This window comes from Lynx rufus, unplaced genomic scaffold, assembly GCF_022079265.1.
Source record: "Lynx rufus isolate CCGP_SWC_20201006 ecotype Redwood Valley unplaced genomic scaffold, mLynRuf1.p SCAF_1, whole genome shotgun sequence".
Lineage (NCBI taxonomy): Eukaryota > Metazoa > Chordata > Mammalia > Carnivora > Felidae > Lynx > Lynx rufus.
This window is the reverse complement of record NW_025814823.1, coordinates 109,106,267-109,131,095: the sequence shown is the minus strand read 5'-3', so window position 1 is coordinate 109,131,095 and position 24,829 is coordinate 109,106,267. Positions and strand designations below refer to the sequence as shown.

Below are 24,829 nucleotides of genomic sequence, written 5' to 3'. Positions count from 1 at the left end.
GATGTTTGGGCTTTGAATCCTTTTCTTCTAGGCCTTCTTATTCTCAGATGGCCGAGTATGTCTTCTGTGCGGCCCAGCCAAGGAGGCCACGTAGCAAGGATGGAGTGAGTTGGCCTGGGGCCTCATCCCAGAGATGCTGTCATAGTGGGCCACCCTAGTTCTCTGAGAGCCCAGCATGCAGACATGATGATGGTTAGGCATTGCCTATGACTTGTGATAGGCCTTTTTACCCAGTAGGAGGCTCTGAAATGGGGTGCCCAGGAGCGTGTTTACTTTGTCATTGGTTTAGCCTGTACACAGCTGATCTCTGTTCATTTCCTGAGTTCCTCTACTGTGCTTGGCTTCTGCTTTGAGTGTGCCTAGGGCTGGAATTAGGAGAGAGAGAAGGAGAGGGAAGTGGTGGTGATACTATCCTTGCCTGTGGATAGCTCATAATCTCCCTGAGATTACTGCTTCATGCTGGCAGCTGGTCCTGTGGCAGAGGAGGAGCTCAGAGTGTGAGTACTCATCAGTAGGAGAGACTGTGTGGGTGCAGCCCTGAGGAATGACTAGGGTGAGGGATTCTGGGGTCTACTCATTTCCTAACAGAGCCTTACTTTTTACTCTGCTCTCCCACATCCATGGGAAGTTCTGAGGCTGGACGCAAGACCTTGGCCGATTTGTGGCCACGTTGGCTGATAGTGTACATTGGGCTGATGGGTGTGTCCCTGGCTCCTGGGATCTGTCAAGAGTTTAATTTTATGCAGATGGTCATTGGCAGGAAATGGCTGTGCTGCAGGCACGTGCAAGCCCAGACAGAGTGCTAGAGCGAGAGTTGGACTTGGAAAACATTGCTTGAAGTGCCCCAGAGTGGGACATCAGTGTGTTTTAGAGGGAGAGGGCTAGTGGCTCCTGTGGTCTCTGGGGTTTGCGCTGGGGATGTGGAATGAAGGGTATACTTTTTATTCTCAGAAGGGGTGGAGGAGAATGAAAAGCCTGGACTAGACTTTTTGGAGCCCTAGAAAAGGGTTTTTACACAAGTGGTATTATTGCAGGGCAGAAGATTAAGTGTTTGGGTAGTGAGTTCTCTGGCTCAGATTGGATCTGTCTGAGCCTGTTCACAGACCAATATCTGCTGTAGACCTTTTAGGAAGTGCATTCTAGAGTACAGCCTACTGTGTACCAGGTACTCCTGAGGGCCAGGGTGTGGCGAGATCCTGAGGCCTGGTACTTGTAGGAACTCAGATCCATTAGGTCAGAGGTATAGAAATACAGGAGATCCTAGAGTATTAGTCCAGTCCCCTGCCTTTTGCCAGAGAGCTTTGTTTCCTAGGTGACCTGTAGAGCCACTGATTGGCCTGTTTCAGGGTTATTCCCTGATAGTGTGCTCCATTATGTCTGACTCTGCTCTCACCTAAATTAATGTTTCGTTTCTTTTGGCCCTTGTGGGATATGGAGATTGCCCAATTTCTGCCTTGTTTTCATCTTCACTGTCCCTTAGGCTGAACCTGAACCTTCTTCTTTTTTCTTTCTTTCTTTCTTTCTTTCTTTCTTTCTTTCTTTCTTTCTTTCTTTTTTACTTTTTTTTTCAACATTTATTTATTTTTGAGACACAGAGAGAGACAGAGTGTGAGTCACGGGGGAGCAGAGAGAGAGAGGGAGACACAGAATCCGAAGGAGGCTCCAGGCTGTGAGCTGTCAGCACAGAGCCTGGTGTGGGGCTCAAACTCATGAACCATCAGATCATGACCTGAGCTGAAGTCAGGAGCTTAAGAAAATGAGCCTTCCAGGCACTCCTGGACCTTCTCATTTTCCAGGGATTAGCCAGACAGCTGGCCAATCCAGGTCTACTGATGTCCCTCTAGTAACCTTGGTGCCAATGTCTGGTGAAAACTGCTTGGTGGTAGGCTGCCTGTCAATACTTGTCATCTCATTCAGTCCTCACAACAACCCTATAAGATGTGGGTCCTAATGTTATCACCATCACATAGGTGGGAAACAGGCTCAGGGAGTTCTGTAACTTGTATAAAGTCACAAAGCCAGGAAGTGATGGGGGAGGTGAGATTTAACTTGGAGTGGTTTGACCCCACTGTGGGTATGCCTGATTAGATAGTACTGCTTTGCCCTGAACTGGGCTGGTTGGTCATTTGTGAGTGCTGTGATGTCTGAAGCAGGAGTGACTGCTCGCTTGAACTTGAGGCTCCTTGTTCCTATCTTCTGGGCCCATGCTGCTGTCCACCTTTTGGTGGGATCAAGCCAGGTATATCATGAAGCTGCTTTGTGGACTGTGATACAGTCCTTGACCTGGGCAAGCCTGCTCTGCTTGGTCAAAGTGTGGCTCCTCCTTTTGGGAGACCCTTAGGCTGTAAGACAGCAGATGTTACTGAGTGGGATTGAATGGTAGCAGTATCTAGCAGAAAGTGTGTTTTGGGTTTACGTCAGCTCTGCCATTGACTGGTGGTAGCATGTCAGGTATACAGCCCCTCTCAGCCCCACTTGCCAAGCTTCTATATCTGAAATCAAGATGATTATCTAGTTTGCAAGACTTTGGTGAGGATGAGATGGTAGAAATGGAAGATTTTTGGAAATGTAAATGGTGGTTGGCTTAGTTCCCAAAAAAGCAGTGCCTGAGGCAGAGCTTAAGTGCTTAATGCCTTACTGGAAGGTGCAGGGCAGCAAGGGTAAGGGAAGATTAACCAGAGGGAGGGAAGGATGGAAGCAAGCTGGCCAATTTGCACAGAGACACAGTCATTGTTCAGCTGTGCCGAATATCCCTGGGTGATCTCTACAGAAACTCCATGCTACAGAATAGTTTGTCATCCAAAGCCTGAAGAGGGAATTCATCTGCTGACCTCCTTCTGTGTTCTGTCTTCATTGGTCAGAGTTGCCTCATAAGAGTTCTCTCCCTGCGGCTCCTTGGTTGCACTACCAGGGCCCTCCAGCAGCCACTGGGGAGCCAGTGTGGCACTTCTGTGGTGTGTGGAAGTAGGAGGAGGAGCCAGAGATTTGGGGCCTGCACAGTCGCCTTCACTGGGTCTGAGGCCCAGCAAGAGACCCAGGGTCCAGGAGACTGGTGAGGCCAAGAGAGTGTGAGGTGGTACATCAGAAGCATCCTATGTAGTGCCTTGTGGGTCTTGTCCTTGTGTGTAGTTGCTTATGAGTTAGTCTCACTTAGACTGCCAAGTCTCTGCCAAGACCCTGACTGAAGATCCAATTTGGTCTTTGCATGTTGATTTTTACAGCCTTCTCTACTACTTCATTGCTTGGCTATTGAAGCAGGAGGCTTTGTAGTTTTGATGGTACCCAGGTGGGAAGTATAAATCCACATGTTCATATACCTGATAGTGAAGTACAAGTATGGATATAGATGAACATCTGGGTTTCAATGAAGAAAATCCTCAGCGAAGAATATTTTCCATGAAAAGTAGCATCTGAGGCTGGGAAACCTAGTCATGAGATGGGACTAGAGTGGGCTGTAGGGCCATGTTGTACAGAGTCAAAAAGACCCTGGGGATCAAGGAGTTTGGACTTTATCCTAAGAGCAGTGGAGAGGAAGACCACAAGAGGAGCTGCAGTAAGCTATGCTGGCTACTTTGTAGAGCAGAGGTTGGTGGGAGTTGGGGGGTGGGGTGGCGGTGCACCAGATGTGATGACAGTGAGTGTAGGTAGGAACCAGGATGGCTGCGGGAGGGAATTGGAGGTGGCTCAGACCATGGTGATGACTGAGGCCTCACATTGGGTGAGGAGAGAAGGGTGCTTCTCAACCTTCTGGGGAAGTCAGCTTCTGGTCCTATTGGACATCTGTATGCTTAAGTACCCGGGCCTCCCCGAGCTTCTGCACAGCTCACAGGTCCTCTTGACTCCGCCATCCCAGAGTTGGCCACACAACTGGGAGGCAGGACCACTGGGGGGCGCGTTTTGCTCCTTCACAGAAGGCAGGCAGCTTCTTGATTAGTGCCTGGCAAGACTTGCTTGTACTCAGCAAACCCATGTTCTGTCTCTAGGCTGTTAAATACATTGTTAAAATTCAAGCTGTTGCATTTGGGTTGCAGCTGCGAGCTTGGCAGAGGTTCATGCCTGATGAGGTAAGGGGAGAAGCTAAGGACTCTGCTGGTTTGCAGCTGGAAACCTCTTTTCATGGCCATTTGGCCAGATTGTAAATGTCCTTTCCAAAGAGCAGGCTTGTTGGGGCCTCTGTTGTATGTCTTGGAATTGCCCTGTGCTTAGAAACAGTGCTGGTCACCTGGTGAGTGAATCACTGTCACTGGGGTGTTGGTAGGCTTTGGAGGATCTACCTGTGGGGGTCCAAACTTGGGACTTCATATGCATACAGTGTCCATTCTTAAACAATCCATAACAATCCACTGTGTGGGAAAAAATGTAAAATCTTGTGATATTGTTTCTGACTTAAACAAGTCTGTGGCAAAGCATTATTTGTTGGGTGCCTGATTTGGGCCAGACGTGTTCTAAACTCAGGGTGCAACACACATAAAATTGCATGTTGGTTTTCTCCTCAGGCTCGGGTGCCACTTTGTTTTTTGTTTTTTTCTAAAAGGAGGTTTGACATTGCCCATTTCCAGGACTATTCAGCATGGATTTCTGAGTGTTCCTGGAAAGGTTTTTGGGAGCACTGGACACTTTCTGGGGGCACTGGGCATGCACACACATTCCCACCTACTGTATCCTATCAAGCTTTGGGTGTGGGTATGAGATCAGATTGAAGGGCAGGCAAGTAGGTGGTTGGCCTTTCCCACACTCTGGGACAGTCCTTCTTGGATGCTGCTTCTTCCCAACCTGACCCTAGTTAGTATCTTTTTTAGTACAAAGTGTTTAGGGTTCAGGGCCAGGATCAAGAGAAGTGTTGGGGCTCTAGGGTACCCCTGCCTGAGGTGGTAATGTTGGTTTTGGCAGTCTAGGGGCTGCTTGGGAGTAACTGGCTCTCTGCCAGTGGAGTCATCTTGCTCTCCTCCATCACAGCAGGACTTTGCAAGCGCTTAGCAAGCCATTTCCCAGAACCCCATTTGAGATTCTGTGGGGCTCTGCCTCCAGGCTGGTATTTGTGGATGGGCTCAGTCTAAGCCAGATAGTGCATTCCAGAGAAATGACAGCTGGAATTCATGTAATGAAGGAACCTGGTTGCTTTTTGCTGAGTGCTGTAAGCATGAACCATGGACTGGATCACCAGGGTGATTTGAAAGGAAAGGAGAGGCATCTCCCTCCCTTGAACTTGTTACCCGATCTCTGAAGAGATACGCCACTGCAGCTGGTGACACAACAGGGGGAAAGCGCTGGGCTCCCCCACTTCTGGCCGTGTCTGGTCTGGTGTCTTGCCTGGGCCCTGGTCTCCCACCACCCCATCCTGACAAGGCAGTTGGCTGGTCTCTCACTGTCCACAGATAACAGCCTCTTGGCCCTGAATTTTACTGTTCCTTCTTTTCACATACAGAAGGTGCTTTCCTGAGCTAGTTAAGCCTCTTGAGGTATAAGGAACAGACACTACTCCCTGTACAGGGGGCTCGTGTGAACAAGAAGAGAGGCTTTCAGAAATCCTGGGGTGGTGATGCAGCATGGTGAGGCCTGAGAGGAGATGTGTGGCTGGAACACGGAGGGCCTGGGCTCCACCTGAGGTCTGACGGCCTGCTCACCTTCTCTCAGTGACTTGCTCTCCTCTGCTGCCCTAACTCCATAAATTGGTCCTTTAGCCCAATACCCTGCAGCAGGTTCTGGCCTAAAAGATCTTGGTCTGTGTATCTCCTGGTCCCCAATATCGAGGGCACTGATGGGCATGCTCATAGCTCTGAAGACATTTAGCAGGGACATGAACAAATGCGGCCATTTGCTTATTCACTCCTCTTAATAGAGGAACTGTTTTAGGGGTAGGGATTGTGGTTGGGCCTCTTTGAGCCTAACCTGGAACTATAGTAGATTGGAGTTTCTTCTGAGGTAAGGAATGATAGTCTTGGCTGTGTGTGTATGATCGACCATAGCAGGCAAAACCCTGATGAACTGGCATTAGCTCAGACTTGGAATTCAGTCAGGTAAGGCTTACGTTTTTGGGGGGAAGCATTTGTATTTTCTTCATTTTCCTTGTTTTCTCTTAGTACATTTCTGGGGGGTTTGGCTGAAGTAGAGCAGGAAAAGAAGGGGCTGGCAGAGTGGGGACTCAGAAGGGAGCTGGTCATTCAGCATGCTCTGGGCTGCGTGGCTGAGCTGGAAGACCATGTCCAAAGCTTTCGTTGTATACTTAGGTTCACTGCCAGTGGAGCTTGCCCCATGTTGTGCCTGCTGCCTTCAAAGCTGAATTGCGCTATTTCTAGGCTGACTAGAAGACAGAAGCTGATCTCACACCATGTCAGCTGCCTAGCCTAGCCCAGAGCTTTGGATTTGTGTGGATGGTTCATTTTTGTATCCCTGGTGCCTAACTTAGTGGGTAGCCCGTGTGGATCTTCAGTAAATATTTGTGAATGTGACGTGCCAGTGGGGATGGTGTCTGGTGAGGTGGCAGACAGGAAGAGTGGTGTCTGCCCAAAGTGCCTGCTTCCCAGACTGTGTCTGCTGTGGCCAGGTGCACACTGTCAAGGGGAGCGGTTTTATCCCCCTCCGGGCCAACAGCTGCTCTATGCCTCGTTTCGGATAGGGGCTCCCTGCTGCATACTGTGTCAAGTTCTCTCCCAGTTTCTCGTGTACTTTCAGTCTTCTTGTGTGCCGAAGTTACCTGTGTGTCCCCAGCACCTGGCACCATCCTGACACACGTGTTGGAGAGAGAGACAAATAAGTCAAGCAGGCTGTGAAATGACAAGTTGTGGGCCAGAATCTTGGACTGATAAGCTATTAGAATCAGAGGTGACTGCCTCCCACACAATTCAGCCTTTCCATGTTGCCTTTAGATACCAGGAATCTAGAGGGCAGGGTCTCTCCCAAGGGTGCATGGCCTCCCAGAGCAGGGAGCATTGAGCACACATCCCTCGTTGTACACCTTGGCCTCGTTGCACTGCTGATTCTGAATATCCTCAGTTTCTATGTACTAGGTCAGAGTTTTGGCATGTTTGGCGATGTCTGTCTGTGTGCACATGTGTAAGTATCTCTCACCTAAGTTACGTTTTTCAACTGTTGATCCAACAGCTGTCACTTGAATGCCTTGCAGACACTACTCTCTGTGACCATGAAACGCTGGGTGTCCACATTGCTCGTGGCCTGGTTTGCTGTCCTGGGCCGTGTGCAGGCTGAATTCTTCACTTCCATTGGTATGTGCCAACAGGACTGTTGTCTCCCTGAGCAATCCTTGGCTCAAGTGCCAGGGAATATCACCGCCTAAGTCCTGTTCTTACTCAAGATGGGATGGCTCACCCACTGATTTTGAACAGTTCAGGGGAAAGTGGAACTTGTGGAACTGCCGTTTCCCCTTCCGAGGCCCTGGTGACCTGAATGTCCTTCCTAGGAGCTAGCTGTCTCAACTGGGTCTCCTCCCTGAAAATTGCAGGCTGCTCATGGGTTTCCTGGCCTTTCTGACCATCTTTCCCCAGGGTCAGAGAGTGGTTCTGAGCAGAGAACCCTTAGGATGTCCATGCCCTGGTGACAGGATCCAGCCGGTGGCAACAGGAGAATGAGATTTGTGGCTTCTTCCTGAAGGCACTCCCAGTGCGCTTATCTCACTGGCCCCTTAGAGCCTCCGCCTCTTTCTTACTGAAACTGGGGGCCAGGACCCTGTGAGTGCCTATGTCCCCTTTAACTTCCACGTCCCGGTGATCCCATGAGAGTTGACATGATGGTGGCCCAGAGGACATACTTCTGTGCTGGTGTTCTGTGCCCCAAGGAAGGAGGCTGGATGCCTCTCATCTGTTTCTTACTGGTTCTGCCTTTTTTCTTTCTCTGCAGGGCACATGACCGACTTGATTTATGCAGAGAAGGACCTGGTACAGTCTCTGAAGGAGTACATCCTTGTGGAAGAAGCCAAACTCTCAAAGGTTAAGAGGTATCTGATGTCCTAAATCCTTACCTTCACCCCCCCCCATAACCCCCCTAGGGTGCACATAAGAGGAAGCCCTTGAGAGAACGGTGAGGAGCTGGCCTGGAGGTTACTTCATGCCAGTCCTCTGGAGTGACTCAGTGCTTGGGTTAAGGACTCCCTGCTTTTCCCTTGCTATTTAAGAGCCTTTTTACATACATTGGTGTACCCATCCCTTGTCTAGATTAAGGGGCTTGCATGTGTTAGTGAGGAGTTGCTGTTTTCATTTTCTGTTGCCTCTTGAAGGGTCCTGAATCTCACCGGAGAAATTGCCATAGGTTGAGACCTGTGTGAGTGGGCGTGTTAGTCTTCCTTTTGTTTTGTTTCCTCAGCTGGGCGGACAAAATGGAAGCCTTGACCAGCAAATCAACCGCTGACCCTGAAGGCTACTTGGCCCACCCTGTAAATGCCTATAAATTGGTGAAGCGGCTGAACACAGACTGGCCTGCGCTGGAGGACCTTGTCCTGCAGGACTCAGCCGCAGGTGAGGGACGGTGAACGTGTACTGGGTGGGCCATTATGTCTGGGGAGTGTGTATCTGAGCCTGTCCTGGGTCTGAGGGTGTTGATGGGCATGTGCAGTATGTGAACATGTAGTCCTATGTTCTCTGCTCATCCACCTTCTGTGGTGCACAGAGCCCTCTGGCCTTCTCCCCTCTCTGTGCAGACCTATCAGTTGGCTGTCCTTGTTTTTAATATGTAATGTAATTAGGTCTTGCCTTTTCCTGCATTTTCATTTCCTTTTCGGGGGTACTTTTTTAAATCATGCTTTACTAATATGTTTTCATAGAAAAATTAGAAAACAAAATAATCATGTAAGAAAATTACAATTCTTTTTTTTTTTTTTGATTTTTTAAATCTTTATTTTTGAGAGAGAGAGAGAGAGACAGAGCATGAGCAGGGGAGGGGCAGCGAGAGAGGGAGATGGAGAATCCAAAGCAGGCTCCAGGCTCTGAGCTGTGAGCACAGAGCCAGATGTGGGGCTCAAACCCACAGACAGTGAGATCATGACCTGAGCTGAAGTTGGATGCCCAACCGACTGAACCACCCAGATGCCCAAAGAAAATTAAAATTCTTAATCTAGCTGGTTGGTGATAAGCACTATTAAAATTATAGTCTTCCAGGGTGCCTGAGTGGCTCAGTCATTTAAGTGTCCAACTTAGGCTCAGGTCATCATCTTGCAGTGTGTGAGTTCAAGCCCTGTGTCAGGCTGTGTGCTGACAGCTCAGAGCCTGGAACCTGCTTCAGATTCTCTGTCTCCCTCTGTCTCCACCCCTTCCCCACTCACACTCTGTCTCTCTTTCAGAAATAAATAAACATTTAAAAAATTAAAAAAAAATTTTTTTCGGTCTTCCTACACTTGGATTTACATAAAAAAAAAATGGACCCATACATATATTCCAGGGGATGCAGACTTACTTGCTTTGAGGGACCAAATGAATTAACAAAAGTGAGTTAAGTGGACTGGGTAGTGGGGCCAGCATAAGCTAGGGATCATGGGCCTCATCTAAATCCATTTCCATTCATATATTTTAGAAATAAAACATATCCAGGAGCACCTGGGTGGCTCATTCAGTTCAGTGTCTGACTCTTGGTTTTGGCTCAGGTCATGGTCTCATGACGGTTTCAGGAGTTCGAGCCCCACGTTAGATTCTACACTGGTAGCGCAGAGCATGCTTGGGATTCTCTCTCTCCCTCCCCCACCTTCAATGTCTCTGTCTCTCTCAAAATAAATAAACTTAAAAAAAAAAAAGGAAATAAAATGTATCTGTAGGCAGATTTGTGCCGTAAGCGTATAGTGTTTTTCTGAATTTTCAGTTTCTCTCTATATACATTAAATGTTATATGACATGGTTTTATGTATTTTTATTTTTTTTAATGTTTATTGATTTATTTATTTTTTGAGAGAGAGATACAGAGTGTGAGTGGAGATGGGGCAGATAGAGAAGGACACACAGAATCCAAAGCAGGCTCCAGGCTCTGAGCTGTCAGCACACAGCCCGACGCAGGGCTCGAACTCACAAACTGCAAGATCGTGACCTGAGCTGAAGTCGGACGCTTAACCATCTGAGCCACTCATGTGCCCCAAATGTTATAAAACATGACTTTAATGTCTGGACAGTAATAAGTCAAACTGATCTAGTGTAAAACTGGTCTAGTCAGTGGAAGTGGGATTGTTTCCAAATTACCAGCAATCGTGCACGTACATCTTTGTGCCTATCTCTGATTATTTTCTTAGGATAGATTCTTAGAAGTGGTTTTTGCAGGTCAGAGTCTGACTTTTCTTAAAGCTGTAACTATGCTTAGTGCTTTTTACTATGCTGGTATTTTCTGTGCTCTAACATTTTCCTCTCAGCAGGAGATGGTGGGGCAGGCACGGATGTGGGCCCCCCTGACTCTAGCCCAGAGCTTAGCCTCCTGGACTCACTGCCTCTTCTCCCTGAGTTGGGAGTGCTGATTAACTTCAGACTGGTTGTCTCTGGCTGAGGGAGTTCAGCCCATGTGGCCAGACTGGGCTGGGCTTGGCTGGGGGCAGGGTGGCCTCTGGGGAGGGATTGGTGAGTTCAGCCAGGCTGGAGCTGTGCCCAGTGAGCTCACTGCCTCCAGAAGCCATAACTGCCTTTCCCAGCCCCCTGTCTTCCAGCCTGGGGCTGTAGCTAAGAACTGACTGTTCTGTCTGCACTGCCGTAGAATAAGAATAAGCCTGCCGGGGTGACCTTCTGCTCCCCAGTCTTGCTGTCTACACCCCAATCCCCACTGTCAGCATCTGGTTCTTTTAGAAAACATTATAATTACCAGAAGGCACACAGGACAGGCCTAGAGAGCAATAGGTTGTTTTCACCTCTGACTTTGAGAATTCTTGCCTCTGAGATGAGGGGGACATGCTGATGGTGTGGCTTTTTCTAAGGGCATGTTTTCTTTTTCCTGAATTCCAGACTCTTAGAGTTCCTGACTGTGCAGCCACGAGGAACACAGAATTACAGCTTCTTGGTCCTTGGGTCCAGGGATGGTTAGAAGTGGGTGTTTCATTCTGAGGTTGTGAAAGTAGGTGGTCATGGGTACTGCTGTCCTGAGGAAGAGGCCAGGGAAGAAAGGGCCTTGGAGCTCCCCCTCCCACTTTTCAGCTCACAGGCAGAATTGAAACCCCTGAATCAATCATCTTGGAAGGGCCTGGCCTCCACCTGGAGGCCTGAAATTGTAGTAGGTGTATATCTTGCTGAAGAGCTAGGGCTTGGAGCCCAAGAATAGCCTCCTTGGTACTTCTGTGGTCAGGAGCTGTCCTGGCTCCAGCCTGGGGTCTTGAGCGCTACACTCTGGGAGCTCATGCTCTGAGCTTACTGTAGGTCTGAGTGGCATGAGTCCCCTAGAGAGAGAGCCAGAGCCAGTGTGGTCTCTCAGGGTAGCATGCTGGACTTGGACAGCCCCACCTCAGTGCTTGGCCTGGCCAGATGGTCCCCCAGTCCCTAATCTGGGGGGTGGAGACAGCACCAAATGCTTCCAAGACTGTCATCATCACCTTTCTGGATGATAAGGGCCAGTGATCAGTAATGAGTGGCCAGCTGGTTCCCTGAGTTGACCACCTTTGCCCCTTGGGCTCCTTAACCTGGAATGGGGGCTAGAAATGTGTTTATCTGGCCAGCCCAAAGATCCTGAATCCATGTGATTCATTTTCCACTAAGTGGTCAGCAAGTCCTCCCTGAGTCGTCTTCTGTGCCCTTTTCAGTTGCTGTCTCTGTCTTCTGTCCCTTCTGTCTCTACCGGATCTGAGTGCTTTGGAGCCAAGACTCCCAGACTCTCACATGTAAACCAGTGTGTGGGAACATTTTTGTTCATTCCAAATGAGCAGTCAAGGCAGACAGTACAGTAAGGAGTAAGAAAGGAGATGTCTTAGGGGTCCTGGGTGGGTCACTTCGTTAAGCGGCTGACTCTTGATTTTGGCTCAGGTCATGATCTCCCGGTTCATGGGATCGAGCCTCGTATCGGGCTCTGTATTTGTGGCACGGAGTCTGCTTGAAATTCTCTCTCTCTTTCTGTCCCTCCTCCATTTGTGTGTGCATGCTGTCACTCAAAATAAATAAACTTAAAAAAAAAGAGATCTCCATGGACTGGAGTTATCAGGGTGGGCTTCCTGGAGGAGGGACAAGCAGCCTTTGACGGAAGGGGCAGGGAGATTGCACTAGTTAGAAACCCTCCAGTGGGTACCTCTCTGATCCCAGGTGGAATTGTGCCCTTGGATCAAGGGTAACTTCTTGTTCTCACTCTCATTTGGAAGGTTTTATTGCCAACCTCTCTGTGCAGCGGCAGTTCTTCCCCACTGAAGAGGACGAAATGGGAGCTGCCAAGGCCCTCATGAGACTTCAGGACACATACAAGCTGGACCCAGACACCATTTCCAAAGGGCAACTTCCAGGTACCTTACCTCTCAAGGCTTTACCTGTCCAGTGTATGTGTGTCTGTAATGGCATCTGAACAGGGCTGGAGCTACTGCCAGTTTGTGGTTGGCGGACTGTCAGGCATGCTGTCAGCGCTGGTGGTGATCTGTCTTGGGTTTCCCATGGTGCCAGTTCCCTCACTCCCTGGCAGCCGCCTCCCGTCAGCCCCTCCTAACCTGCCTCCCACACCCTCTCCTCTCCCCTCTCACAGAAAACTAAGGCTGCTGCTCAGGACCCCTCAGCCTCTGCCCCCAGAGCACTGCTCAGATCTGCTTTCAGACCTGCTTCTGTCCCCACACCCTCTGATTTCTTTTTGCCAAAGGCTGATCTCTGGACTCACTGCCCTGCGTCCTGTGTGTCCTCAGTTACAGTCTCTGCCCTGTTCATTCTTGGCCCACCTCTCTTGGCTCTTATCTGTGAGCTCACATGCACTGTCTGTTCTTACTCATTTTACAAACCCCTCCCTCAGGATTCAAGGCCTTTGAGTCTCTACTGCTGATGGATCTCTTTGCCCTCCTGGTTAGATTGCTGGATAGCCATCCACATGGTCTGCACTTCTTGGTTCCCATGTCCTCCTAAACATGCAAAGTCTGGCTCTTTGCCCCCCATCTGCCAGTCTTGCCCCTGCCAGGTCACCAGTGGCCACTCAGCTGCTAAAGCCAGTGGATGGGTTTCAGGCATAATGTTCTTTAACTTTTCAGCAGCAGTTGGCACACTGATTATCGCAGTGTTCCTGATACTCTCGCTTCTTTGAATTCTGGGGCACTGATCTCTCTTCTCTTTTCGGCCTTTTGTGCGCTCTCCCTCACTTTTGCGCGCTCTCTCTCTCTTTTAAACAGGCCCCTTTCCCATGATTGCCTCAGTATGTTTACAACACGACATATTGGGCTTAGGGGACTGTTAGAGACCAATAAGCCCAGGGATTCACTTAGACCCTATTAGACCTTTGATGCCATTCACCTATGGGACCCTGGAGGAGGCATAAGCCCAGGGTATCACAGTGTGTGGGAGAAAGAGGCACTCTGTTGTTGCCTAGTCAAGGCTTAGAGTTTTGGCCCTGAGGAGTCTGGTGAGTCAATGGGAAGCAGTGTAGACTTCTTATTCCTGCCTCAATCAGGTCTTGGATCAAGCCAGGCCATGAGGCTGGAGAGAGAAGGCCCCTCAGGGCACCTGCAAGATCTGTTCACCCTATAGCTGTGAGAATGTTTGGTAGGAGGAGAGAACCACACTCAAGCATTGACTTTATACATGTAGTTAACAGACCCATGCATGTCCTGGAGGGAGAGTGAGGGGTGGAAGGGAGTTCTTCCCCAGGATTCTTTTACCTTGTGTTTTTCCCTAAGCACCTTCTCCAGGTGAGCCCAGCCATTGCCATCATTTGAGGCATCACCTGTACCTGGATGACATCCAGATTTGTGTTTCCTATCAAGGCTTGTCTCCTGAGCTTCCAACCAGTGTAGGCAAATGCCTGTGGGGCATCTCTACTTGGGTGTTTTCTGGGCACCTCCAAAGTCACATGTTCCAAACTGAAATCCTCATCTGCTTTTGAAATGCCTCTCCTCCTCCCTCACTCCTCACCTGAGCAAAAAGCACCTCCATCCACTGGCTGCCCAAGTCAGAATACCAAGGTGTGTGGATTCTACCTCTCTTATCATGTCTTCTTTACTTGGAGGCCCTGACTCCAGCCTCATGGAGCCTTATTTCTCAACTGTATTATTGAAATATGTCATTTTGACCTGTCACGTCACTCCTTAAAAGCACTCTCCGTGTAGTCACAAGCACATATCTGTTTATATCAGTTCCTGATCACAAAGCTTAACTTTAACTGCTAAACCCAAATTCCACCTATGTGTGATCTTTGAGTCTTGCATGGAGCCCTCTCCCTCTCTTCCTTGTCCATACTGCGTATTAAATTTGTACTAAGCTACCTACCCCTCAGCTCCTTTGCCCATCCCACACCCTCTGCAGAAGTACCTTTACCCACATCTGCTGGGTCTCATGTCTGATTGCCCTTCAGTACTCAGGTCAGCCGGTACTCTCCAGGGAGCACTCTCCAGCAGGTAGACTTTTGATTGGCTTCTGGGGAGGATGCTGAGTATCTGGGAGCTATTGTTGACATTCTTGGCGTTTGTGAGACATGCTGATAGTTGCTACTGATTATTAGCATCCTGGGGATCATAGAAGACATCTTTATGCATTATCTTGTTGAATTCTTGTTCAAGTCCTCTAAAATTGATGGTGTTTACTTTAGACGTAAGGGGACTGAGAGTCAGAGAGGCTAAGTAACTTATTCATAGTCACACAGCTGGTGGTTGCCATAGTGAGGCCCACATAGACCCAGCTTTGTCCATCTAGCTCAGCTGCTGTGTTATACTGACTCCATCACTGTTGGTTCCTGGGCCTACAGAGCCAAAGATCTGTGCAGGCCCAAGGATGATGGCCAGGGGCTCAAGGAACCCCTTCATCTCTGGCCTGTCTACTAACTCCACCTACCCTCCTCACCTTCCTATCCCATGTTGTCTGTTGCTGAGCCATCAGGGCAAACAGACCCCAGTCTCTGAAGTACCCGACCCATTGCAACAGGGGTTTTATTGTGGACAGAGCCCCATCTTGGACATCAGGCAGAAAGAACTCCCTCTGAGGCAGCTCTTCCATGTCACCCATGCCTAAGTTGTTAAGAGAGTTAATGGAGATTCCCTCACTTTCCAGGGAGGGTCACAGCTCTTCTTTCCTCTTCGTGAGACCTGCTTTCTCATCATTCCCTGAGGAATTCACTCATGGTCCCTCCCACTTTGCCCCCACCCTAAATCCTACATGTTTCTGTAGCTGGCATACCATATCTTGTCCTTGACTTGAAACTACCTTCATTGTCACTGTACAGTGCTGAGCCCAGGCAGGACCTGTAGAATAGATGCTCACCAAGGTCCCCGCCACCTAATGGTCAAAGCTGACACTGCAGGCTTGGCTCTTGACTTCCCTTGGCATCTGCCCCACAGCACTCCTGGCATTGTTTGTGCTACTACCTCTTAGGTCCTTCTCAGTGTTACTCTTTGTCTTTTCTCTGCAGGTGATCTGTGGGGTTCTGACTTTAGCCACCTTCCCTACTCTTGCCCTGTACTCTTGCTGGAAGTGATTATCCTCATCTGTGGCTTTAGCTGCCACATAAGTTCTTTGTTTTATATTCACCTAATTTTTCTCCCTCCAAGTCTGTCTGATATGGCCAGCTGCCCAACAGATATCTCCTCTGTGGCTCACAGGACCTTCATACTCTTCTGAATACTACTTTCTGGGCTTCCTGGGTTTCTCCACGACAAAGGCCTCTTCCCACATGGGAGAAGGGGAGTCTGCGGCTGGGAGATTGGCTGTGAACTCCAGTTTGAGGCAGGACCAGCCTCTCTGTGCTCACTTTGAAGTGCATGGTCTGAAGCCATGGTGGAACTCAGCTGGGATGATGCCCTCCCACCCCCCACCTTCCACTCGTCCAGGCTTCCTCAATGTGGGTATCTTTCTGCCAGCGCAGAGGCTCTTTGGAGACTGACCACTGGCCTCTCCTGCTGCAGGAACCAAGTACCAGGCAGTGCTGAGTGTGGATGACTGCTTTGGGATGGGCCGCTCAGCCTACAATGAAGGTGACTATTACCATACGGTCCTGTGGATGGAGCAGGTGCTGAAGCAACTCGATGCTGGGGAGGAGGGCACCACAACCAAGGCCCAGGTGCTGGACTACCTGAGCTATGCTGTTTTCCAGTTGGGTGACCTACACCGTGCCCTGGAGCTCACCCGCCGCCTGCTTTCTCTTGGTAAGGATGTTCTAGGGGAAGGTCAGAGCTGATGGGGAGCTGGCAGGAGAACTGGTCACTCTGCTGGCCACTGTCCTGGGACTGAGCCAGTCTCACATGTCACCTGGCCAGTGACTAATGCCTTAACTGCTTTCAGGCCTATTCCAGCTGCCACCTAGTTCTTTACTCACCTTATTTCTGGCCTTAGCCCTTGCCCAGTTGCTGATGGATACCCTCAGACCTGTCGTCCTACACACTCCCTTTTTAAATAGGAATCCAGTGCTGCAGTGCCTTTGCTGCTCTGCGGGATAGAGAGCCTTCACAGTGTCAGGAACAGCTCAAGAGGCACTTGAGGGTTTGTGCAGTGACAGAGGCCTGCCCCATTAGTTAGAGGTCTGAGGTCTTACTGGTGGGATTTGGTATGGCATTGGTGTTTAGAATGTCTTGTGGTGTTGGATTGAAGGAGATCAGAAGCACTGTGTCTTTTTCTTTTTAAATTTGGATTTTTAAAAATATTTATTCATTTTGAGAGAGACACAGAGAGAGAGAGAGAGTGCATGCGCAAGCGGGGGAGGGGCAGAGAGAGGGGGAGACACAGAATCTGAAGCAGGCTCCAGGCTCTGAGCTGACAGCACAGAGCCCGACGCGGGGCTCGAACCCACAAACCATGAGATCACGACCTGAGCCGTAGCTCAACTGACTGAGCCACCCATACGCCCCAGCAGTGTGTCTTTAAAATCTATCTGTTCCACCTCTTTACTAACATATGGAATTATCACAGTCGAGAATTTCATAGACCAGCTGCTGTTTTTCATGAGCCTTGAGTCTGATGCCCCCTAGCGTATGATTGTCCTGTAAGACTGATGTGGGCAGAGAGCTTTATAGATCCTTTCATGTTAGTAAGGGCCTTGGACTGGGAGTCAGGATGCCTGGATTCCTTTTCTGCATAACCTTAACCTAAATCTTTTAATATCTTTGGACCTCAGTTTCCTCATCTATGGAGTGGCACAGTAATCCTGTCAAATGTACTCCTTTGTGTTATTGAGGCACACAAAATGAAGCTGTGGCATTGTCGTGGCTGTTCTTTTTGCCAGTGTTTCAGCCTGCCTTCTTGTTGTGATCAGCATGTGATGCGGTCACTAGTAATGGGTGTACTCTAGGGCATGGGTGTAAATGACTCAGCCAAGTGGGGAGGAGGCAGCAAGAGTCTGTACTCCTTCTCTAGACCTGTGCCCATGGGCCCTTCAGGGAGGCCTGAGAGGAGACCCCTTGTGTGGCCAGCTAAGTGTCCCCCAGTCTATTGTTCCTTTCGCATCTCTGATGGAGCAGGGAGAGCCTGTGTCAGTTTTTCCTGCTTTGACCAATGAGCCTCGTTAGGTGCTGTGGAAAAGCAGAATGCTGCATGCAAAGTGAACTGCCGGGAGAGAAAACCACTTACAGGATAATTTCTCTAAGCGATCTAACAGATGTTTGTGGTTTCCTTTTCCTTCTTGTTCTTTGCTCTTTCTAGACCCGAGCCATGAACGAGCTGGAGGGAATCTGCGGTACTTTGAACAGTTGTTGGAGGAAGAAAGAGAAAAAATGTTGTCAAATCAGACAGAAGCTGGGCTAGCAACACAGGAAAGCATCTATGAGAGGCCTGTGGACTACCTGCCTGAGAGGGATATCTATGAGAGTCTCTGTCGTGGGGAGGGTGTCAAACTGGTGAGAAAACATGGCTGGGTCCTACATGTGGACCTAGATTTCAGCTCTGGACGAGCACATTTGGGGAGGGTGTTCCTGTGTGTGTAGGCCGTTTCCTCAACTTCTTCCCCAGTTCTTTGTAGCCTCTGCTGTGGCTGACCTATGGGTGTTCTCTGAGGTAGGATTGTGAGACTGTCTCCCCTGATGATCCAGGCAGAGTTTCTTTCTTTCTTTTTTTGAACTTTATTTATGTATTTTGCGAGAGAGAGAGAGAGACAGTGTGAGTGAGGGAGGGCAGAGAGAGAGAGAGAGAGAGAGAGAATCCCAAGCAGGCTCCACACTGTTAGTCCAGAGCCTGATGTGGGACTCGAACTCACAAACTCTGAGATCATGACCTGAGCCGAAATCAAGAGTTGGACACTTAACCAGTTGAGCCACCCAGGCACCCCACAGGCAGAATTTCAATCCTCTAAGTTATTACCAAGCTCCCCTTCCCATCCCAGCATGCCCAGCTTCTGCTTGACCCATGCTCTGAGAGCAAAACCATGAGTGTGGATGTGGCCCAAAGGGAAGTTGTGGTCTGTGTAGTAAAGACACAGTAGTAGCTACAGCTTAGTCTCAGGTGTCATTGGCTTTTGAAAGCCTTGGGATTCCATTGCTTCCTCCAGGAGGCTCAGGTGTGAGGCGGTCTCTGGGCCTTTTCCATGCCCATGTCTGCTTACCTCCCACTGGCTCCTCCACCTGGAATGGGTTCTCCCCAGCCTCAGCCCTTCTGACATTCTAATATCTCTGTGAGAGGGGTCAGGGATCACCCTGTGCCACAGCACTTGTGGACGTGAGGAATTCTTGGAAGAGGAGAAACATTACATGATTTGTGGGGTATCATTTCTCTCAGTCAAGCTGAGGGGCTCTTGTTTCTTCTCTGGTGGGGGAGAAGGGAGCAGCTGCTGGACACGACATGTGAGACCAGCCTCTGCACCAAGCCAGCCTGGGTCCGAGGTTTAAGACGCACTTTGCTCAGGACCTCTTGCTCTGTGTGCTCTCCAGACTCCCCGGAGGCAGAAGAGGCTTTTCTGTAGGTATCACCATGGCAACAGAACACCACAGCTTCTCATCGCCCCCTTCAAAGAAGAGGATGAGTGGGACAGTCCGCACATCGTCAGGTACTATGATGTCATGTCTGATGAGGAAATCGAGAGGATCAAGGAGATCGCGAAACCCAAAGTAGGTATCTCTGCACTTCCTTCCTGGCCACCTCATCCCTGGTACCATGGAGTGATTTCTTTGTTTATTCAGCTGGCCTGTTCTGATATGCAGCATGAGTCTGCTGTCTGGGTGCTGAGGTACTGCACAATTTGACCTTATGGGTTCCTGGTCCAATGCTGAAGAAAACTGAAGGAACCAATGTGAACAGCCAAGTGCTAGGACAGAAGGCCTCACTGGTTTTCACTAGTTATGTTGTTCAATTAGGTCTCTAGTGTTAGTTTATTATATGCTGAAGTATTGATCATAAAAATATATTTTTTAGTAATAGCTAATGTTTACTGAGTTCTTAAGTATGGCAGGCCCTGTTCTGAGTGCTTAACATATATTAACTATCACGTCTCTTAAACATATTATGTCATTGTTTTCATTTTACCCACGAGGAAACAGACCTGTGTAGTTTGCACCTGGTTGCTCAACTGTCTCATTCTTCTTTGGGTTTTTAGCTGATTCTCTTACATTGCCCAGACACTGTTACCAACTGCAAATAGGGAAAATTTTGTTTTCTCCTTCCCAGTAATTATAGTTCCTCTGTTTTTATCTTCTTGTGAACTGCTCAGAACTCCATGAGCATTAACAGTATACATCCTGGTCTTGTTCCTGAATTTCCTAGGGATTCCTATGGTATTTCACTACTAAGTATACAGTTGGCTGTTGGTTTTTGTACATTTGTCATCAGGCTATAAAATCTTATATTTCTAGTTCATAGAAGACTTGTTTCTATTTGACATCTTTCAAAGAGAACCATTTGGTGTTATGTCCCCACCCTTCTCTTATCTTTGGTGATTACAAGGAGGGATTTAGTTAGATCCTGTATTGCTGTGCTCCTAATAGACTGGTAGTGGCCAGGAGGCCCAACACTTGTGGAGAGACAGAAAACAGGTTCCTATCCTGGCCCCTGCACCTCAATTTGAAGCGACCTTGGCTTGAGGTTCTAGGACATCGAGCACTCAGAATCAGCCGTTGATGTTGCTGAGGGATGGTGTAGCCAGTGCGTGTGGAGAACAGGGACCAGGACCTCCCTTTCCACTCCCTGGGACAGCTGCAGAGTCAGCCAAGGAAGAAAACTGTTTTCCTCGTTGCCGGGCAAGAGAGGCTTTGTTATGCCATGACCTCCTGAGACATTCCTCACTTGTCTTTCAGACCAAGGCACTGCAGCATTTCTGTGTGTGTATTCACGATGGGTGTGTGTGTATACATGTGTGTGGCAGGGGCGGTGTAGTGGGGAGAAAACTTGTCTTTGAATAGAAGCCATGACATGTTGGCCATTAAAAGCTGACCTCTCCTTTCCGGAGCCTGTGAGGGACAGATGCTATTCTGGCTTTGAAGTAGGAACCATGAACTTAACTTGGTCTGCAGGGAATGCCTGGCAGCTGCTTTTTTGGGTCCCTGGCCTGCTTTCAAAATAGCCCTGTCTGTCTCTTGTAGCAGAACACAGCTGCCCACAGCCTCATTGTGGATGTCCAGAGAGCACCGAGGCTCAGATGTTTGGGTGGGGTCTGGCTCCAGCCGCACTTGTTATCAGGAGGAATCGTAGTTGGGAGCTTAGGGAATCCCTCTGTCCTGGGTGCGCTGCCATGTTGCCAGAACTTGCTGCAGCAGCAGTGTCCCTGTTCGGTGATCTGGCCAATCTTCTGGTCCAGTCACACTTCTCCATCCCTTCTGCCATCAACTCTTGGCCTGACCTCTGCCTTGACCTCCTCAGTGGCCTCCTTGTTACCACTCTGGCCCTTCCCTAGTTTTCCATGAGGTGTCCACATTCAGATTGTGAGTGTCCCTCACCTGCCTTTCCTGTTTCTCATTGGCCACAAGCTTGCTTCCAGGCCCAGTCCTCACTTGCCTCTTTGGCCTACTCTCATCTCTTACATCTAACTTCTAATCTACAGTCATGGTGCCACACCCATATTCATCTCTGGGCCTCTGCATTGCTATTCCTTCCCTGTTACTGTAACATTCCCCTACTTGGCTAACTCCTGCTTACCCTTCAAGTCTCAGCTAGGTGGTCTTCCCCTGACCATTCCTGACTGTATAGACTAAGCTTCCACGGACTATAAGCTTACCCCACTCCCAGCTCTTACCATGCTGTGCTGCAATTAGGCAGCTAGTCTTTTGCCTTCTTCACTTGATTGAGGTGTGTGAGGGCAGGGGCGATGTCTTGGTCACCAGTGTAGTGCCAGGCACGTAGTAGGTACTCATTAAGTATTAATTATTAATTGAAATTAAGGGGAAGTGATGTTGGGGTGGGGGTATCTGGGTCTGTGGTCCTACCCATGTGAGGTCATTAGGACGGCCCACAGTTGAAGCATGGTGGGGCTGACTTTGGGCAGCCAGGTGATTCTTGGGAGCATCATTGCACCTGTCTGTGGAGACTGAGGGGGAGATGAGGTAGGTTAGGGGTATTTGTGTATGTGTGTGTATGAGTGTGTATGTGGAGGTAGGTGGCTTCCAGGCATTAGTTCACATATTTCAACTCGTAGAGTCCTTTCTGGATTCTGTCATCTGACCTTGTGAGGCCCCTAAGTGAGTAGAAACTGTGCTTCCTATCTTTCCTCTTCACAGCAGTGGGAGTCTGGTGTGAGCTGGTGCAGCAGGAGGGTGTTTGCATAGGTTTCTTGGCACAGGAGGCTGCTGTGGTTCAGAAGGCCTCAGGCTCTGGGATGGTAACACTGTCTGAATACAGTGGGAGCAGCCAAGCACAGGTGGTGTTCAGTCAGGGGCAGTTTGTGGGCCTGGTGAGAAAGCAGTCTGTCCAGGCAGATGAGGCAATGGATAAAGAAGACTCCACAGGTGTAATTCTGCAGACAGCACAGACCTGGGCAGCACCCAGGGCTAGGCAATGACCGAGTGGGGCAGCAGCAGAGTAGGAATGTCGAGGCCTCAGACTACCACCTTGCCTGGCTTGCAGGATCATGTTGCCTTGGCCAGGGCCACTGCCTGAAAGTCTTCCTCCCTTGCTGGTCTGACTGGTGGGTCTGGCCCCAGTCTCTCTGGGAAAACACTCAAGACAAAGAAGGATAAGTGTGCCTCTCTTCCTGTCTTCCAGCTTGCACGAGCCACTGTTCGTGACCCCAAGACAGGCGTCCTCACTGTGGCCAGCTACAGGGTTTCCAAAAGGTTAGCAGAGGTGATGGCGGTAGTGGTGGTGGGAGGGGGGTGGCTGCTCAAGCCCTCTTTCCAGGGCTTCCTAGTCTCTACTCAAGGGAGCTTGGCTTGGCTTGTCCTACTTGCTGGCACCATCCCTACTTACAATACTCACCCTGTGCTGGCCCTGATTCTGGGGACAGAGTGAAGGATCTCACCTAAGCTGCCTTCCCAACCTTCCTGTTTCTCCGTCTTTTGACTTAGCTCATGGCTGGAGGAGGATGATGACCCTGTTGTGGCTCGAGTGAATCGTCGGATGCAGCACATCACAGGGCTAACAGTAAAGACTGCAGAATTGCTTCAGGTATGGCTGGTCCCTGTGACCCTGTGGTTGGGAAGTGTGTATTTCTGGCTACATGGTCTCCCAGGGTGCCCATGACCAGGCTTAGGGAGGCTTGCCCAATGAACTGTATGACTGCACAACGATATGAATATGAAATGACCTCACACAGGGAAGCCAGAATTAAGCATGTCTACTGTCATTCCAACAGTTAGCATTCAACAAATGTTGATTATCTTCTCTGTATCCAAGTATTGTAGTAGGAGCTAGGGGTCAGTGGTGGGCATGGCAGGCCCGTTGTGTCTTCTTGACTTTGGAAGCTGAAATCCTGAGTTGTTTTAAGGACACTTCTAAGAGAGCTGTAAATACCTTCAAAGGTCTTGGTTCTGATGCACATGATTCACATGCTCTTGGAGGTGACGTGTCCTGAGATACATTGGTAGGAAAAGTGAGAGGCCTGGAGAGGCTGGTGAGAGTGGAGTGCTTTTTCAAAGTACCCCCTGTGGAACCCTGGCTTCCTGCCTTTATTTCCAAGGTGATTGTAAAGACACATGAAAGCTGAGTAAAGCTCCTAATTAATGTATTCTCTGTAGTATATTGAATTCAAATCAGTTCTGGCCATCCTCCCTTCTGAACATTGGAACTTCTGGGTACTATTGTAAAGTGATGACCTGTTGGCATTTTTTAAGAGTCCCCTGGGTCTGTCTTTCTGGCTAGAGTTTCTCTGTATTTCAGGATTGCTCCTTTCATCGTGATGCTTAGCATTTGGACCTGATCAACAATAGATTTCATTAGAATATTGAAGATCATTTGGAAAAGGTTCTCTGAACTTTTGCAGGATACACTCAAGCAAATCACTGATTTTTTTTTTTCCTATAGCTGTGACACCAATCAGAAAACCAATTTTGAAAGTCTTCTTTATGGATTTGTTTGAAATCCACTAATTTTGTTTTATTTTATTTTATTTTAGTCTATTCTAGTCTATTTTATTTTTTATTTTTATTTATTTTTGAGAAAGAGAGAGCACACACACAGGAGAGGGGCAGAGAGAGGGAGACACAATCTGAAGCAGACTCCAGGCTGTGAGCTGTCAGCACAGAGCACGACGTGGGTCTCAAACCCATGATCTGTGAGATTATGATCAGTTGGATGCTTAATCAGCTGAGCCACCCAGGCGCCTCCCCCAACCCCACCCCACCACCAGTTTTTGAAAACTTGCTGATTACCTTTCATTCTTGTGAAAGTTTTATATAATCTTTAGTTCAGCCCAAGCTAGTGTTGAGTTTGTAAGCTTAATTTAATTTTAATGTAGTTCTGTAAACAAGCACATCGGTGGAGGATTTTGATCACTTCTCCTACTTCCACCTTTTTAAGAGTGGTAGGGACTTTCAGTGCACTTGGTGCATCCCTGTTGGCTTTGTTGTGATCCATGTCTTCATGGAGCAGATTTGTTGTCGTTAAGACATCTGCCACTGTTGGAGCCAGTGTTAGGACTCTCACTGCCCCCATCGAGGATGACATTCTGCTTGATTGGCTGATTGCATGCTTTAAACCAATGGGCTGAGAAGAGTGGGTGGGACTCTGCTCATGGTGCCCTCCTGGCTGGCCTCACATGAAATCTAAAAGGCAGAAGCTTCGTACTTGGACTAGCTTATCTGCCACAACCCTGGCTCCATCTTGTCAGGCCTGTCATCATGTTGTAGCTCAATTGATGACTGGGATCTGAATGCCAGGACTCCCTATGGAGGGACTCTTGATGTTGGGACTCTTCTGGAAGACCCAGACCACAGCTGCCCGGGGGCTGAGGCCCCGTTTTTGTTTGCCTTCTTCTAGGAGCTGTCTTGGCATTTCCTTTGCCAGCCAGCAGTGTTGAAAGCTTTGACCCTACATGGTCTGGGGGACAGCAACCTGGGTTTCAGCACTTGCTTCTAAGTGCTCTTTCCACATGGACCGTTTAAAGTGTCATTAGAGCCTCGGCACCAGCAAAAGTCTCTAGTCCCTGGTCCTTCAGAATATTACGGACTTCTGGAAAGGAGCTGATGCTTATGCTCCCTGTTGATACTCTGTCACTTGTAGTCGATGTTTGCTGTAGATCTTTTGGAGGAGAAAGGGCAATTGAGGCTTTCTTATGAATTAGATGAAGGCTTGTCTGATAGTGGAAGAGATGCTACGCTGGCAGGATTGAAGACACTTATGACTTGATGTCTCAGCCTTACTAGAAAAGTAATTTCTGACCATTTTTGTGTGTGTCTTCATTCTGACCTAAA

At 48.9% G+C, this 24,829-nt stretch overlaps 1 protein-coding gene across 2 annotated transcripts in view; it reads left to right on the top strand.

Moving 5' to 3' along the window:
* Window positions 1-24,829, top strand: part of P4HA2 (prolyl 4-hydroxylase subunit alpha 2) — a 37,819-nt gene that overhangs the window by 5,556 nt on the left and 7,434 nt on the right. The window contains exons 3-11 of one of the 2 annotated variants that reach the window (XM_047084364.1): window positions 7,102-7,223; window positions 7,855-7,951; window positions 8,317-8,468; window positions 12,257-12,394; window positions 15,977-16,216; window positions 17,706-17,899; window positions 18,926-19,102; window positions 22,185-22,255; window positions 22,487-22,586. In XM_047084364.1, coding sequence (XP_046940320.1) covers window positions 7,142-7,223; window positions 7,855-7,951; window positions 8,317-8,468; window positions 12,257-12,394; window positions 15,977-16,216; window positions 17,706-17,899; window positions 18,926-19,102; window positions 22,185-22,255; window positions 22,487-22,586 — 1,251 coding nt within the window. In that variant the 5' untranslated portion in view covers window positions 7,102-7,141. Of the gene's footprint in view, window positions 1-7,101; window positions 7,224-7,854; window positions 7,952-8,316; window positions 8,469-12,256; window positions 12,395-15,976; window positions 16,217-17,705; window positions 17,900-18,925; window positions 19,103-22,184; window positions 22,256-22,486; window positions 22,587-24,829 lie in introns of those variants that run through there. The other variant, XM_047084373.1, reaches the window with a different exon arrangement.